The 17,530-nt window shown below is 40.7% G+C and overlaps 1 protein-coding gene across 3 annotated transcripts in view; it reads right to left on the minus strand.

The window, feature by feature from the left end:
• zzef1 (zinc finger, ZZ-type with EF hand domain 1) overlaps positions 1-17,530 on the minus strand; it is a 255,470-nt gene that overhangs the window by 182,767 nt on the left and 55,173 nt on the right. For all 3 annotated transcript variants that reach the window (XM_048556964.2, XM_048556965.2, XM_048556963.2), the window contains exons 11-14: positions 17,017-17,165; positions 15,055-15,166; positions 7,974-8,180; positions 6,090-6,190 (exon numbers count right to left, since the gene is read on the minus strand). In XM_048556964.2, coding sequence (XP_048412921.1) covers positions 6,090-6,190; positions 7,974-8,180; positions 15,055-15,166; positions 17,017-17,165 — 569 coding nt within the window. The remainder of the gene's footprint in view (positions 1-6,089; positions 6,191-7,973; positions 8,181-15,054; positions 15,167-17,016; positions 17,166-17,530) is intronic.

Here is a 17,530-nt window from a genome sequence, read left to right on the forward strand (position 1 = left end):
CCAACCTAACAATTCAACCAATGCTCATCAAAACACTGCTCTCAGCAACATTTATGACAAAACATATTTTCCTTGCAAATATGATTCTGTCACACTAATTTCATTCAAACAACTTGCCAGATGTGTTGAAAAACTACAAGATGCAAACCTCTTTTAACTGTGGTTTATGTAGTTTGCATAAACTGGTGTGTTGGCTAACTTCTGTTCCTCAGAAAAGCTTAACTGCATTGTTGCTATTAGTCACATTCAAGCAGGGGCCCAACAACCTGGCCAAAGTTTTGAAACAATAGCAACACTGAATGGCGGAGCAGGTTCAAAGCGCCGATGGCCTACTCGTTCCTATCATCCCGGTTTCCCTGGCGTAAAAAATCTGGAATTCTCTCCCACTCAGAGCTGTGGAGACCAGATCATAAAGTATTTAAATGGGAAGGTAGAGTATTTTGAAATATCAATGACTTGATATGAAAACAAATGGTGCGAAAGGGGAATTGAGGTCATTAATAGATCAACCGTGACCTTATCGAACAGCAGGGCATGCCTCAGGAGCTGAATGGCATACTCCTACACTTTATATCTGGCCTCCATGTGACTCCAAACCCACAGAACAGTCAGGCAAACCTTTTGGTTCAAAAGCAATTAGGGATGAGCAACAAATGCTAATGTTTTTCAACAATACCTACATCCCAAAGATATATTTTTAAATAAAAGGGTTTTTTAAAAAAATACAGAGAATGGTTAGGATTTGAATGCACTGCATGAGTGTTGCGCAGGGAGATTCAACCATATTTTTCAGAAGTGAAATAACCAGTAATTATCTCAAGGAGTAAATAACTGCAGAGCTAGAGGACAACAGCAAAACATATGAAAAGCAGAAGCGAGCTACAGGACAACAGCAAAACATATGAAAAGTAGAAGCAAAAGTCAGCCATTTGGCCCTTTCAGCCTTTTCCGCCATTCAAAATAATCACAACTGATCATCTTGTTCCGACTTTATCCACGTACACTTTGATCCCTTTAGCGTGAATAACGATACCTAACTCTGTCTTGAAAATATTCAATGTTTTGACCTCAACCGCTATCTATAGCAGAGAATTCTACAGGCTCACCCTTTGCTGGGTGCAGAAATTTCTCCCCACCTCAGTCCTGAATGGCCTACCCTATACATTTAGGGTGTGACTCCTGGTTCTGTATCCCCCAGTCACTGGGCACAACCTTTGTGGGTTTATCCTGGCAAATCATAGAATAGGGTAGAATCTCTACAGCGTGGAAACAGACCCCTTGGTCTGACAAGTCCACATCAACCCTCAGAGCGTCCCACCCAGACCCATCCCCATAATCTACACATCCCTGAATACTACAGGCAATTTACCATGGCTAAACCAAATATTCTAGCCTGTTCAGTCTCAATTTCAAGTAGTTTGGCTGGGTAGGAGATTTAGATCCAAAAATATGCACATTTTCAATGTGCAAAGCCAGGATCTCAATCCAACCTAACAATTCAACCAATGCTCATCAAAAAACTGCACATGTTTGGAATGTGGGAAGATACTGGAGCATCTGGAGAAACCCACACAGACAGAGGGAGAACGTGCAAACTCCGCACAGACAGTCACCCGAGGGTGGAATTGAACCCAGGTCCCTGATGCTGTGAGGCAGCAGTGCTAACCGCTGAGCCACCGTGACCTCTTAGAATATTATAGGTTTCAATGAGATATCCCCCTCATTCTTCTAAACTCCAGGGAATACAATCCTAACTGAGCCAATGTCTCTTCATATGTCAGTCCTACTATTCCAGGAATCCATCTGGTAAACTTCTGTTGTACTCCCTTCATAGCCAGGACATCCTTCCTCAGAAAAGGAGACTAAAACTGCACACAATATCTCAGTTATGGTCTCACCAATTGTGCAACTGCAGCAAGACATCCCTGCTCCTGTACATCTCATTTCTAACTGAGTGCCCCATTATTCTGTAACTATGGCCCCTAGTTCAAGATTCCCCACTAGTGCATATATCATCTCAATATTCACCCAAACCAGCCCCTTCAGAATCTTACTGGAAAAGCTCAGCAGGTCTGGCAGCACAGTGAAGAAAAACCAGAGTCAACGTTTCGGGTTTGGAGACCCTCCTCAGAACCTGAAACATTAACTGATTTCTCTTCACAGACATTGCCAGACCGGCTGAGCTTCTCTAGCAACTTTTGTTTGTGTTTCTGATTTAGACCTTTTGGTTTTTGTTCCCTTCAGAATCTTGTCTGTTTCAATAAGATCACTCCTCATTCTTCTAAATTACAATGCATGAAAGCATAATTTGTTTAGCCTTTCTAAATTAGAATGAATGATAGCCTAAGCTCTTGACCAGCTAATGTCAAATTACCTTCCCTAACAGACATTTGCAATTCAAATAGATTTCTTTCTTAAAATGACCATTGATGATAGTTTCATAGTCACCATATCTGAGGCTAGCTTTCAAATTCAGACTTTTCTATTAACTGAATTTACATTCTGCTAGTTGCAGATTTTTCTATGAACTGAATGTAAATTCTGCTAGTTGCCGAGGTAGGATTTGAATCCATGTCCCCTGAATCTCTGGATGACTGGTCCAGGGGCATTCCAATACATCACCACTTCTCTATGAAATCCTCATGATCCTTTGGTTCCTTTGTCAATCACATAAATCAATATCCTCTGGTTCTGCAGTCTTATACCATGGAAATATATTCTCTAACAAGACCCCTTACGATGGATTTTTCAATCTAATTGAATTTCTTTATTTATTGCTGGAACCCCTCTTTTCTGCACCTTCTCTAATGGACTTCAAATCCTTCCAAATATGTGGTCCCAAAACTGGGCACAATCCTACAGGTGAGGCTGAACCAAACTTTATACAAGTTGGCCATAACTTCTATGTTTCTGTACACTCTGCTTCTATATAAAAAGCCCAGGATCCCACATGCTTCATTGACCAATTTCACTACCTGTCCTGCCACATCAGTAATTTACGCACATGTAATTCCAGCACCTCCTTCACAATTTTTGTTTTATACTGCCCCTCCTTGTTAAAACTTTCCAAAATAATGGACTACACTTCTCTGCATTAAATTTTTACCTGCCACACGTCACTTTACCAGCCTGCCTATGCCCTTTTCAAGTTTATCACATCATTTTCTTTACAAGTCAATGCTTCGAAATATTCTCTCCTGCAAATTTTGAAGTATTTCCCCAGACATCAGGCTCATTTTTACAAGCTAAGAAAATTAGATTAAGAAAAACAAAGGTCTCCAGAGAACCCCAATTCCTACAAAACAATTAACTGAACTTGTGAGCATGTTGTTTCTTGTTATTCAGTCAATGTAAGAGTCAGAGAGATGTACAGCATGGAAACAGACCCTTTAGTCAAACTCTTCCACGCCAACCTATACATTTTTCCCCCTCTCACCTTAAATCTATGCACTCTAGTTTTGGATTCCCCTACCCTGGGAAAAAGACCGTTGTTATTCATCCTAACCATGCCCCTCATGATTTCATAAACCTCTATAAGGTCATCCCTCAGCCTCTGATGGTCCAGGGAAAATAGCCCCAGCCTATTCAGCCTCTCCTTATAACTCAAACCTTCCAACCTTGCAATATCCTTGTAAAGCTTTTCTGTAACTTTTCATGTTTAACACCATCTTTCCTATAGCAGGGAGACCAGAATTAAATGTAGCATTCCAAAAGTGGCCCAACCAATGTCTTGTACAACTGCAACATGACCTCCTAACACCAGTACTCAATGCACTGACCAATAAAGGCAAGCGTGCCAAATGCTTTCTTCACCACTCATTCTACCTGCGACTCCACTTTCAGGGAATAACACACCTGCACTCCAAGGACTCTTTATCCAACAACACTCCCCTGGACCCTACCATTAAGTGCATAAGTCCTGCCCTGACTTGCCTTTCCAAAATTTAACAGTTCACCTTCATCCAAATTAAACTTCACATCTGTTCTGTCTGTCCTCTTTATTGCATGGATTTTAAGTTCATTGACAAACCTTTTAGGTCACTTTTTATCAAATTCTTTTTGGAAATCCACGTACAATGCCTCATCCGCATTGTATTTATCAACACCGTGCTCCTTCATCAACATCAGTCCATTTAGTAAATGGTATTTAACTAGTGACAAATCCACCCAAACTGTCCTTAACAAGCTCATACTTGTTCAAGAGACTGTTAATTTTGTCCCAGTTTATTGCCCTAAGCTTAATACCACAGAATTCAAACAGTTTGGTCTCAATCTTCTTTTAAACAAGCCTGCAATGTTTGCAAATCTCCAGTCTTCTGGCAACACTCCTGTATTGAAGGATGATTGAAAAATTACGCGCACTTCCTTTGGAATTTCCATCCTTAATTCTTAGCCTTGGATGCATCGCCTGGTGACTCATCAATTTTAAGTACAGCCACATTTCTAAAACCTTCTCAATTAATTTTTAGCCCATCTAACATCTCAACAACATCCTATTTCACTATGAAAATAGTAGCTTCTACTTCCATGATAAAGACAGATAGAGTTTTTTTTTAATTCATCCGTGGGATGAGGGCCATAGCTGACCAGGCAACATTTATTGCCCATCTCTAATTGCCCAGAGGGCAGTTAGGAGTCAACCACGTTGCTGTGGGACTGGAGTTACATATAGTCTACACCAGGTAAGCATAGCAGTTTCCTTCCCTAAAAGGACATCAGTGAACCAGATGGGTTTCCCCCCCTAACAATCAGCAATGGATTTACAGTCATCATTAAACTCTTAATTCCAGATATTTATTGAATACAAATCCCACCATCTGCCATGGGGGGATTCAAACCCAGGCCCCCAGAACATCATCTTGAGTCTCTAGATTAACAGTACAGCAATAATACCACTAGGCCATCACCTCCCCATTTAATACCTGTGCCATGCTCAAATCCTCAAGGCAAAAATCCCCTTTTTGTTTCTGACCAGTCCCATTTCTGCGTTTTACCACACTTTTAGTATTATGAGGTCTATAGATTTTCATTTATATTAGTTGCCAATCTCATCTCACATTCCCTCTTTGCCTCTCTTGGAGGCAGCTCAGTTCCAAATTATATTTTGGAATTACCATTCAAGGCACTTTGTTCCATTCAAACTTTGGATGTGACTTAAAACAATTGAGCAGTGAACCCATTGTGAAATTATATGGTTACAGCTTTCCACTTGCAAGTTATTTAGGCAAGGTGCATTTTCTTCTCATTCCTGTATTGCAGTTAAGCACCAATAGGTTATGCCACATCGTAGTGATCTATGCACATAGAGTATTTTATCATAGTTTTGAATTGCACTTTTTAGACGGTGGGCAGGCTCTAGACAGAGAAGATGAGAGTTACTCACTACAGAATTCCCAAGCTCTAACATGCTCTTGTGGCCATAGTGTGTAATTATGACTGTCCAGTTCAGTTTCCAGTCTTTGATAACTCACAGGGTGTTGATAGTGTGAGATTCAATGATGGCAATATCACTGAATAACAAGGGAAGATGGTCAGCTTCTCCCTTGTTTAGGTAGTCATTGTCTGGCACTTCTGTGCCACTTGTCAGCCCAAGCCTGGATGTGGTCTAGGTCTTCTTATATATGGACATGGTTTGTTTCAAGATCAGAGATATGAATGGTGTCGAATACTGGGCAAACATCAGTTATCAGCCCTACTTCTGACCTTATGACGGAGGGAAGTTCATTGATGAAACAACTGAAGATGGTTGAGGCTATGGTACCATCCTGAGGAATTCCAGTAGTGTTGTCCCAGGACTGAGATGACTGACCTCCAACAGCCACAACCATCTTCCTTTATGCCTGCTATGATTCCAACTAATAGAGTTTTGCTTCTGACTCCCAATGGCTGCTTTGCGGTCAAGTGCAATCATTCACATCTCACTTCTGGAGTTCAGCACCTTTGACACAGGCTGTGATTATGTCAGGAGCTGGGGGCCCTGGCAAAACCCAAACTATCACCTGAAAATGCTACTTCAACTTGACCCTATGCACTACGAGAAGTCAGCAACAGGAATAAAATCAGGTCAAAGAAAAAAAATGCTGGCTTACTTTTTTCTGAACTTTTCATAGAAGTTCCAGAAGAGCTGCAGGTTAAGGTCTGAATAGTCCAGGTTAGGCTTCTGTTTTACCCTCCGCGCTCTCAATTCTGCCTACAGGTGAAGGAAGTACATCAGTTAACTATGAAGACACTGAGCAGCACAATATAGACCATCAGAACCAAACATGCCTATATAGAAGGTTCACATTAGTCCTTGTTGGGGTTATTATGATGTTACGATATTATTAAAAAATGGTCAGAATTGATTTGCTGAAAAAAAATCACCTTCAAACTTGATTAGGTTCTCTGAAGAAGTTAGTGAGATGGATGTGCATTTTGACTTTATAAAAGTAGAAAATAGGATAGTCAGGAAAACTAAAGCTGATGACATTAAAAGGGACAGTGGTAATATGGATGTGAAACTGGCTAAGAGAGAGAAAGCAGGCAGTAACAGTCAATGGTCACTTTTTGCCCTGAAGGGAATTATACATCCATGTTTTTTAGGGGGTCAGAATTAGGATCACTGCACTTTGACACATATTAATGACATGGATTTTGATATCCGGGGTATATTTCGAAGTTTTCAGCTGACCTGAAACTTTCAAAAAGCAGAGTGAAAAGTGGTAAAGTGTGTGGAGAGCAGTGACGGACTTTAGGAACATACAGAAATATGCAGACATGACAGATGGTACCTCCCACAGAAAAACAAGAGGTGATGCATTTTGGTAGGAAAAATGACAGGCAATATAGATTAAATGACACAATTCTAAATGGGGGTTCAGGCCTGGTGATTTACATACACAAACCTTTGAAGTCAGAAGTTGAGAGGACGATTAAAAATTGTGGGTTGTTGATTTTCTAAACAGATGCACTGAATACAAAAGCAAGGAAGTAATGTCATGCCTTTCAGAATTATTGATTAGATCCAGCTAAAGGAATGTGACCACTTTTGAATTCCATTCTTTAAGAAGGATGTTGAAAGAGAGTGAAGAGAAGATTTACTAAAATGAGGAGGAGGATGCAGAGCATCATCAGCAGCATGGGTAACCTACAAAAGCTGGTGCTACTCTGCATACAACAGATAAACTTCAGATACCATTGAAGAGATTTTCAAATCATCATCTTATTTTTGATCAGAGGAAATATTTAACATTGGTGGATGGGTCAGCAATGACACAGATCTGAAGTAAACAGCTGAAGAACCGATGGCGAGATGAGCAGAAAAATCTTCGGCAGCTAGTTGTTCTGATTCAGAATCCACAGCTTAAAATAGTGAGCACGTTTCAGTCAATTTTCAAAAGGGAAGTGGAAGAAGAGAACATTGTGGGGCAAAAGGGCACAGCAGTGGGTTTATTTGGACAGCTCCTCAGACAAATCAACACAGGCAAACTACCCATTAACCTTCTCTTATGCTGCATGAATCTTGGATTCCAAGAGAAAATGTGACTAGAATCAATTACAAATAAATGGACAGCCACCCTCTGGGCTATAATGTAAATAAGTCATAGTGTTAGAGAACAGTGAGCTGCTGATACTTGGAAGCATCACCCCTCCAAGGTCACAAATAGTGGAGAAAATTGGAAGGAAGTACAATATCCATACATGACAGAATTATCACAGTACAGAAGGTGGCCGTTTGGTTCAACTGCATTGTCAGTTCTCTGAATGAACAGAGCACAAATGCCATTTCCCTGCCTTTTCTCCTTTGCTCAGCACATTTTTTCCTTTCAGATAATAAACCAATTTCCCCTTGAATGCCTCAGCGCAACCCGCTTTTACCACAATCTCAGGCAGTGCATTTCAGATCCGAATCACTGACTGTATAGAAACATTTCCCCTCATGTCTTCACTACATTATAGTTTATGAGGAATTTTAAAAATGTATTTTAACATACTGCGTCCTGGGCCAGTTGTTGAATAAAGTAGAGTGTCTTCAACACAAGGGTCTGCCCAGTAACATGACCGCTTGATGCTGTATCAGAGAGAGAGAGATACTCTTGATTGGACGGTCTCAAGTAACCATGAATAGTTAGATGTTTGATGCCAATACGCACATTGTTCTCATCCTCTTGGCGGGGACAGAGAAACTTCACCATCAGATACTGGGAAGAAAAAAAATGATTAAGATGGAGTTCAGTCATCATCAAACAAAACCGTCATTCAACAAAAGCTGCTGAGAAGCTTGATACCATTAAAACTTTGTCCCACTACAAAGACCTTGACCTATACTATAAAAACTCACTAACCAGGTTTATTCCAAATCACTTAAACAGCCACTTGATGGTCACAAGAAACCCACAGCCATCAAAAGTGTCTGGGATGGTCCTGGTTTGGATTTGTACCATTTTTACTTCACTTTATTTATTCATGGAATAATGATGTGTGCATGCCAGTGCTGTAGCTAGTTCTGGAGCATGTTATTATCTTCATCCAACTCTGTTAGATTAAAATCAAAGGTATGTAATATTCTTTTTCCAAATATATTAACAAATTGAAAAAAATGCAGTTTTTTAAAATTAATACATGGGATGTGTATTTCCATGTATGGTTTGGTGGCTGGTTTCAACGGTCAGCGGCAGAGGGAGTGAATATTAAGGGTAGTGAGTGGGGTGCTGATCAAGCAAACTGCTTTGTCCTGGAGGATGCTGAACTTTTTCAGTATTGTTGGAGCTGCACTTCTGTAGGCCAGTGGAGAGTATTCTACCACACTCCTGACTCTGCCCTGGAGGTGAGAGACAGGCTTTTGAGAGGCTGGAGATCCCTACCTTTGACCGACTCTTGTAGCCGCAGTGATGCTACGGACAGTACAAAATGGTTTTTGGTCAATGGTAATCGACAAGATGTTGAAAGTTGGGGAGGTCAATGCTGGTAACGTCTTTAAGTGTCAGGGGTAGGTGGTTAGATTCCACCCTGTTGAAGATGATCATTGCTTGGAACTTTTGTGGCATAAATGGATATTCTCCAGATATTGTCGAGGTCTTGCTGCATTTGGACATGAGCTGCTTCAGCATCTGAGGAGCCGTGAGTGGTACGGAACATTGCATAATCAGTGAACATCCCTACTTCTGGCTTTCCGAGGGAGGGAAGGTCATTGACTAAGCAGCTGAAGATGTTTGAACCTGAGAGAAACTCCTCCACAGGTGTCCCAGGATCGACCTCCAATCGCCACCTTTGTGGTGGGTATGATTCCAAATAGTGGCGTTTTCCTCCTGATTTCTTTAACTCTAGTTTTGCTAGGGCTCCTTGATGACACTCTCAGTCAAATGCAGCCTTGATATCAAGGGTGGTGACTCTTAGCCCACCTAAGGAATTTAGCTCTTTTATCCATGTTTGGACCAAGGCTGTAAGGAGGTCAGGAGCTGTGTGAGCAGGCTATTTCTGTGTAAACGTCACTAGATAGCACTGTTGAATAATCTTTCCGTCACCTCACTGATGATTGCAAGTAGCCTGATAGATTAATAATTCCTGGTTTGGATTTGTCCTGCTTTTTACCTCATTTATTCATGCACGGGTTATCACAGTGTGGATGTCAGTGTTGTGGCTGTACTGGAACTGCAGAAATACACAGTCTCTTTAGACTGCACTTTCTAAACTCATGACCACTACCATCAAAAAGGACAAGGACAGCAATACGTGGGAACACCACCATCTACAAGGTCCCCTCCAAGCTACTCACCACCCTGACTTGGAAATTCCATCAGTATAACCAGGTAGAAATCCTGTAACTCTCTCCCTAATGGCAACACGCGTGTCCCTAAAGCCTGAGGTTCAAGGCAACATCTCACCGCTACCCTGCAAAGGGCACATTGGGAGATGGCCTATAAAAGTTAGCTTTATCAGCAATGCCCAAACCCAGGAAAGAATAAAGGAACAGTGAATAGAGAGTCCAGTAGTTCAAAGCAGCTCACAATCACCCTCGCACGGATTAACAACAAATGCCAGCCCTGCCAGCAATGTTGACCTCCCTGGGACAAATAAAAGTAACAAATAACATGGCAGATGATTTTGACTGAGCTACGATGCCTACAGCCCACTTAAACGGATGATTTAGGTTCAGCTTCCAGACAGTCATTCAATACAAGCGTCTGTAATAATCCCTGAAACCCTCATTCCCATGACTGACTAGATTAACTGCTGGGAGTAGATTCCACATCCCATTATGCAGGGCAGATACTACAATGACATTTTGTGTTGTTCTGTTATTCTGCTGGTTCAGTTAATTAATTTAGAGTCTGTCATAATAAACTGGCCTTTTGGTTTTAAGTTAAGTTGGTTTATTGAAATGAGTCTTATGAATGAGCTCCATCCTTAAGTAGTGAAGAGCCAATTTGAAAAAGAAAACTTTTCTCCACATAAGCGCAACAAGGTGAAAGTGCTGTGCTGCCCATTGACTTGTGATTTCTTGCCTCTATTCTGGAACTGTAGTTTCATTTTTTTTTAACTGTTCTGCTCATGCGTTGTGTTTATCTGTCTGCCTTTTGATCATACTTCCTCTCGTCCTTCTCCTCCATCCCTTCCTTGGTTCACTTCCTCTTGCTTCTCCTTTTTGTTTTACTTTCTCTCTTGTACACAATACATTCCACTGGAAATGTCTTCAGGAATTATGGTTTGAATTTAAACATGCAATTACTTGCACTTTGTCTTGACACTACAAAGTAATCTCGTCAAATCTATGCAGTGCCAACAGCAAAGTTCATTCTTTGTGCAACAATCCTTAGTAACCTAGGAAAACATCATTAGTTAAACAATAAAAAAAGACGGGCACTTTGGATATGCTGATGTTAAATTGTCCTAGATGCTACTATTTATGTAACATTTGCTACTGGAATCATTTGTCAGAGAAACGTTTAAGTATATATGATCTTTATCAATGTTTTAAGTTTATTTTGTGTAATAAACATTACTTTTATTTTTCATATTTCAGCACTTTCCACGATCAAGTTAATAGAACTATAAAAATTTGAGACTGTTTACATTAGTACTCTGGATTTATTTGATTTATAGTACACAATAATAGTCATGTGCTCAGACACTATCAAGCTAAAAGCTAAATTTAAACTTAAACTTATTCAGTTTCAGAGGTATCACTAGAATTCATACACCGTCCAGGACTGTCCCTAGCTTCTTGTAAGGCTCATATAAACTGAACATAATCCTGTAGAAATGGGGAATTGATTTTGGCTTTTGGATTTGATGATTTGTAAGTTATTTGTTCAGTGCTTACAGACTTTTACTCATACCTTAGATTGTAAAAAAAAATTGTAACACAAAGAAATGGTGGCAAGTGAGACTAGTTTTAGTTTGGGAAACTTGGTCAGCATGGATGAGTTGGTCAAAAGGGTCTGTTTCCGTGCTGTATCAGTCTAGGGCTCCATCTAAAAATGCAACTAATTATAAAGTCAGTTTCAATTAATTAAACTAACAGGAATATCAAATAAAGTTGCAAACGGTTAAACTTCAGACCTTCAATGCTTGACATCGGATGGTGGGCAAACTGTTGGAGGGAATCCTGAGGGACAGGATTCATATGTATTTGGAAAGGTAAGGACTGATTAAGGATAGTCAACATGGCATTGTGCGTGGGAAATCAAGTTTCACTAACTTGATTGAGTTTTTTGAAGAAGGATCAAAGAAGATTGATGAAGGTAGAGCTGTGGATGTGATCAATTTGGACTTCAGTAAGGCATTCAACAAGGTTCCTCATGGTAGGCTGGTTAACAAGGTTAAATCACATGGAATACAGGGAGAAATAGCTGCGGAGACATAGAACTGGCTCGCAAGTAAAAGGGTGGTGTTGGAGGGTTGCTTTTCAGACTGTAGGCCTGTAAACAGCAGTGTGCCACAAGGCTCGGTGCTGGGTCCGCTGTTTTTTGTCATTGATGTAAATGATTTGGATGCAATTGTGGGAGGTATGGCTAGTAATTTTGCAGAATACACCGAAATTAAAGGTGTAGCGGACTGCAAAGAAGGTTACCTCAGAGTACAACAGGATTTGATCAGATGGGCGAAGGGGCCAAGGAATGGCAGTTGCAGTTTAATTTAGATAAACGTGAGGTGCTATATTTTGGAAAGGCAAACCAGGGCAGGACTTGTACACTTAATGATAAGGTCCTGGGGTGTGTTGCTAAACCAAGAGACCTTGGAGTGCAGGTTCATAGTTCCTTGAAAGTGCAGTCACAGGTAGGTAGGATAGTAAAGAATGCATTGAGTATGCTTGCCTTCATTGATCATGGTACGGAGTGTAGGAGTTCAGAGGTCATGTTGGAGCTGTACAGGACATTAGACAGGCCACTTTTGGAATACTGCATTCATTTATGGTCTCCCGGCTATAGGAAAGGTGTCGTGAAACTTGAAAGGGGTCAGAAAAAATTTACAAGCATGTTGTCAGGGTTGAGCTATAGGGAGAGGCTGAATAGACTGGAGCAATTTTCCCTGGCGCATCAGAGAATGAGGAGGTGACCTTCTAGAGGTTTATAAAATCACGAGGGACATGGATAGGGTAAATGGACAAGGTCTTTTCCCTGGGGAGGGGACGTCCAAAGCTAGAGGGCATGGGTTTAAGAGGCGAAAAATATAAAAACAGACCTAAGGGACAACTTTTTCACACAGAGGGAGATGTTTGTATGGAAGCAGCTACCAGAAGTAGTGGTGAAAGCTGGTACAATGACAACATTTTAAAGGTATCTGGATGGGTATATGAATAGCAAGGGTTTCGAGGGATATGGGCCAAATGCTACCAAATGGGACCAGATTAATTTAGGATATTTGATTAGCATGGACGAGTTGGGCCAAAGGGTCTGTTTCCACGCTATATATCTGCAATATTCTATGACTGTACCGTCTTCTTTGGGTCGTTGATGGTGATACTGTCAGCAAGACAGATGAGAAACATCATTAGATTTACTAAAATATGTAATTATGCATTTATCGCAGGCACAATTCAAACTCAAGTCGCATTGAAAAGTGACTGCCTAACAGTACAGCAGCTGTATGTCCCACACTACTGACTAAATCATCTGGAAGATTTCTGCAAACAAAAAGCAGGGAGTGAGCACTCGAAGAGCAAGTCAAAACTGTCATATAATTTTCTCTAATAATCGCTACACAGATGCCATCTACTGGCATCAACTGGAACATCAGGAGCCAATAATTAAAGTGTTGTCTACTAATCACAGGAAACGCACAGCTATCTTCAATAACTGCAATCTTTCAAGTTTAGAGCAGTCTTTCTACCAAAATTTATACGATACAAATTGAAAGCATAAAACTGCACAACCCATGAAGAAAACAGAGTGCATGAAATTTACTGATAACATTAGAAAAAACACATCACTAGTTCTTCAACAACTCTAACATCAGCCTCCCAAATCCAGCAAAGACCTAAACTCACCAACTAACTCAGCCCAATACCCCTGCTCCCACAATGCTGTGAGGTAGTACAGCACCTCAAGGCAGAAGGGGAGAACATCAAATGAGTGGGCTAGGCAGGCTTTCAATGAGGAAGAAGCACAGTATCAGTCCTCGCATTACTGCCTCACATTGAAAAGGTTCTCAAAGGTTTGTCTAAACAAGGTCAAGATTCCGATACCTGACTCCAGCGTACAGAGCAGACCGGCACATTGGTTTACTTCCTGTTCCTGAGGCAGCTCAATGGTGTGTATGCATGCTTACATGCCCATGTTCCCTGGGCATGGCAGACATCTGAAGTGAGTGGCACGTTCTCAATGTTTTACAGTCCTGTTTGGCTGGTCTCGGGCAAGAGATTCCCATCTTAGCGGGGATATACAGCATTCCTTCAGTTTTAATTTGAGAATGTGCTTGAAATGATTCCTCTGACCTCCCAATTCAATTTGTCTTCAAGAAGTGTTTGCATACCAATGATCTACCCTCAACCCAGTCCCAGAAGAGGGTCTGTGCAGATAATATCTGTTCACACACTGACTGTCCACAGCTGTGCATCCCCCTAAATCCTGATGATTGCAACAGTTCAAGGCAACAGCTCACCGCTACCCAGTAAAGGGCAAGTTGGGACGGCCTGTAAATGCTGGCCTCACTATCATTGTCCAAACCCATGAAAGAATAAAGGAACAGTGATGAGAGAGTCCAGCAGTTCAAGGCAGCTCACAATCACCCTCAAGGGTGAACAACAAATGCTGGCCTTGCCAGCAACTTTGACCTCCCTAGAACAAAAAAAATTAATCATATTGCAAAGCCGGCCAACTATTTCAAGACATGTGGCATTTCATTAAACAGCAGCAAAAAAAAAAAGAGTCTTTTGTACACTGCAACATTATATACCAGCACTCAAACAGAACTGAATATCATCCTAGATTGAAAGGGACTGGAACATAACCTCTAACATTTATTTCAGATTTGTCACTGTTGCAGATAGCACCTTGAGGCTGCAGTAAAAATTAAAATACACAATAACTTCCCCAGTAACTCAGGTCGATTCCTAACAGGATCACAGGATGAGACCCCAAGTGCCTCTTACTCTACTCTTGCCACTACGTATTCAACTGCAGAATACTGTGCCCAGGTATGGCACCTATCTGCTCACATCAAAAGTACCAAATGTGCAACTCAACTATGCACACAGCAGGTATCTTTGACAAAATCAGCTCCCCAGCTCCCAATTCTGAGCAACATTCATGCCTCCCTCCCTACTTCCGAACCAGAATTATTGCAACATGCATGCCACTAAGGTCTACTTGATCCCAGATTGTCCTTACTCAAAGACCTCAAATCAGATGTGGAAATTTGTTCCTCAAACCACCCCCAATGGCGAGACCCAAGGAGTAACATTTTCAAGGACAGTTCATTGAATAAAGTGAGGCGGTTTAAGTAATTCCATCTAATTAGTGTCCAACACCACCTAAATAAACTAAACACAATAACTCAACTACACAAACTCCACACAATCAAAATTTCAGTTCTACCACAAAGACTGAAGAAAGTGATTCGGTCCTTCATTACCTTGCTGATTCGGCAGGTCTGTAATTTTACTTCTGTCTCATTCCATTCATCCTCTAGTTCAAACCAGCCAACAGGTTCATCCCCATCCAGATCAGTACTACGGCCACTGTGCCTGATGTAGATAAATGCAAATAATCATTCATTATTGAACTAAATAACATGCAACTTCCAAGATGACTGTAACAGTGTTTGCCCCTAAATGAAGAGATTAATATTTTCATACAACGAACCATACTGACTAAAAAACAACAGAGCTTTTGGCACATTAATAACACCCAATGTCTAAAATATTATGGATTGAGGACTGGTTACCTATCAGGAAATGAAGTGTAGGCACAAAGGAATCATTTTCATATTGGCATAAGTGAATTGTTTACGATCTTTATAAAATGATTTTATGAAGGAACTAAATGTATGGCTGCTAAATTTGTACATGCCACAAAGACAAGTAGGAAGATAAGCTGTGAAAAAGACAGAGACAATAGGAACTGCCGATGCTGGAGAATCTGAGATAACAGGTGTAGAGCTGGATGAACACAGCTGGCCAAGCAGCATCAGAGGAGCAGGAAAGACCCTTCTTCAGAAAAATACATGTGGAGATTGCAAAGTTATATAGATCGGTTAAGTGAGTGGGCATAAAATTGGCAGATGGGAGCACTGTTCGGGAAAATGAGATTTTGTCTGTATTGGAAGAAAGAGAAAAGCAGCATATTATTGCAGAGACATTACAGAACAGAAGTGCCCAGATACATGAAAAACAACATTTGAATGGTACAGCAGCTGATGAGGAAGGCAAACTGAATGCCGTTGTTATTGCGAGAGAATTGAGAATACAAGTAGGGATGTTTTACAACGGCTGTACAGAGCTTTGGTGAGACTACATCAACAGTACCATGTACAGTTCTGTTTTGAAAAGAATAGACATAATTGTGTTAAAGCCAGTTCAGAGAAGGTTCACTCAAGTCATTCATGGGATGAGGATGTTAACTCATAAGCAAAGGTTAGACAGGTTGGGCCTGCGTTCATTGGGCCTAAAAAAAGAGAGGTGATCTTACTGAAGCATAACAGATTCTGAGGGGACTTGATAGTGTGAATGCTTTGGGGATGTTTAGGAGATACTAGCACTAAGGGAACACAGTTGAAAAATAAAAGGTTTCCTATTTGAGATGAGATAAGAAAATACATATGAATGCACAATATGGAAACAATAGGCTCCAATGAATATATTTCATAATGGCTTTGTGATTAAGTGCTGTTTGAACATTTATCATCACAGGTGTCAAAATGCCATCAGGACAACTGGACAAATTCTCAGATCAATTTCTGTAACTGGATTTTAATGCAGATTGTTGGTTTCAGACAAAGTAAACACTGATTATTAGATGCTGGAAACAATTTCCAGTGCATATATGTAGCATCATTAATACATTCATCATGAAGAGAATAAGATTTGACAAATGTTTGCACAATTACATCAGCCAGAGTCACTCAAGTGACAAATACAGACTCACCCATATTCAACAAAACCTTTAACCCAAACTGAAACAGAAAATGCCGGAGACACTCAGCAGGTCAGGCAGCATCTGAGCAGAAAAAAAGTTAACGTTTTGAGATGGTATAAGGAAGTGACATATCAAACTTGAAATGCTAACTCTATTTCTCTGTCCATAGGTGCTGCTAGACCTGATGAGTTTCACCAGCATTCTCTTTTTATTTCAGATTTCCAGCATCTGCAGTATTTTTATTGTTGCTTAAATTAAGCAGTTACTTTATTGCAGCAACTACCTAAATTTCACACAGCTCATGCAACAAGGATCTAGTATCACAGCTCAGGCACATGCAAAATGCAACCAGAAAACATTCACACGGCGTGTTTTTGTTTTCATTACCTACTCAATTTGAGAAACTGTCAAAACACAGTCTGTGATCTGAATTAGTTTGTGAATTCGATGATTGGCTCACCTTTTCCTCACAAACTGCCGGAATTCTTGCAACTTCCACTTGTTGTATTTTTCAAACCTCTGGAAATGTTTCTCTGCATCAAATGTTTCCGACTCATCATTATATGCAAAGATTAAACCACATTTGGCTCCTTTAGCTCCATTGTGCACCTGAGTAAAGCACAGAGAGAAAAATAACACAAACAGGCCAGTTGAACAGACTGATCCTTAGGCAGCCAGATCAGGCATGAATGGAGATAACAAGGTGTAGAGTTGGATGAACACAGCAGGCCAAGCAGCATCTTAGGAGCAGGAAGTCTGACGTTTCGAGCCTAGACCCTTCTTCAGAATTCAGCCATTTCTGGAGGAGGGTCTAGGCCCGAAACGTCAGCCTTCTTGCTCTTCTGATGCTGCTTGGCCTGCTGTGTTCATCCAGCTCTACACCTTGTTATCTCAGATTCTCCAGCATCTGCAGCTCCTACTATCTCTCAGGCATGAATGGAAGCTGCATTAACATGACAAATGGGGAACATGTC

This window comes from Stegostoma tigrinum, chromosome 27 (assembly GCF_030684315.1).
Source record: "Stegostoma tigrinum isolate sSteTig4 chromosome 27, sSteTig4.hap1, whole genome shotgun sequence".
In the NCBI taxonomy this organism is placed as follows: domain Eukaryota; kingdom Metazoa; phylum Chordata; class Chondrichthyes; order Orectolobiformes; family Stegostomatidae; genus Stegostoma; species Stegostoma tigrinum.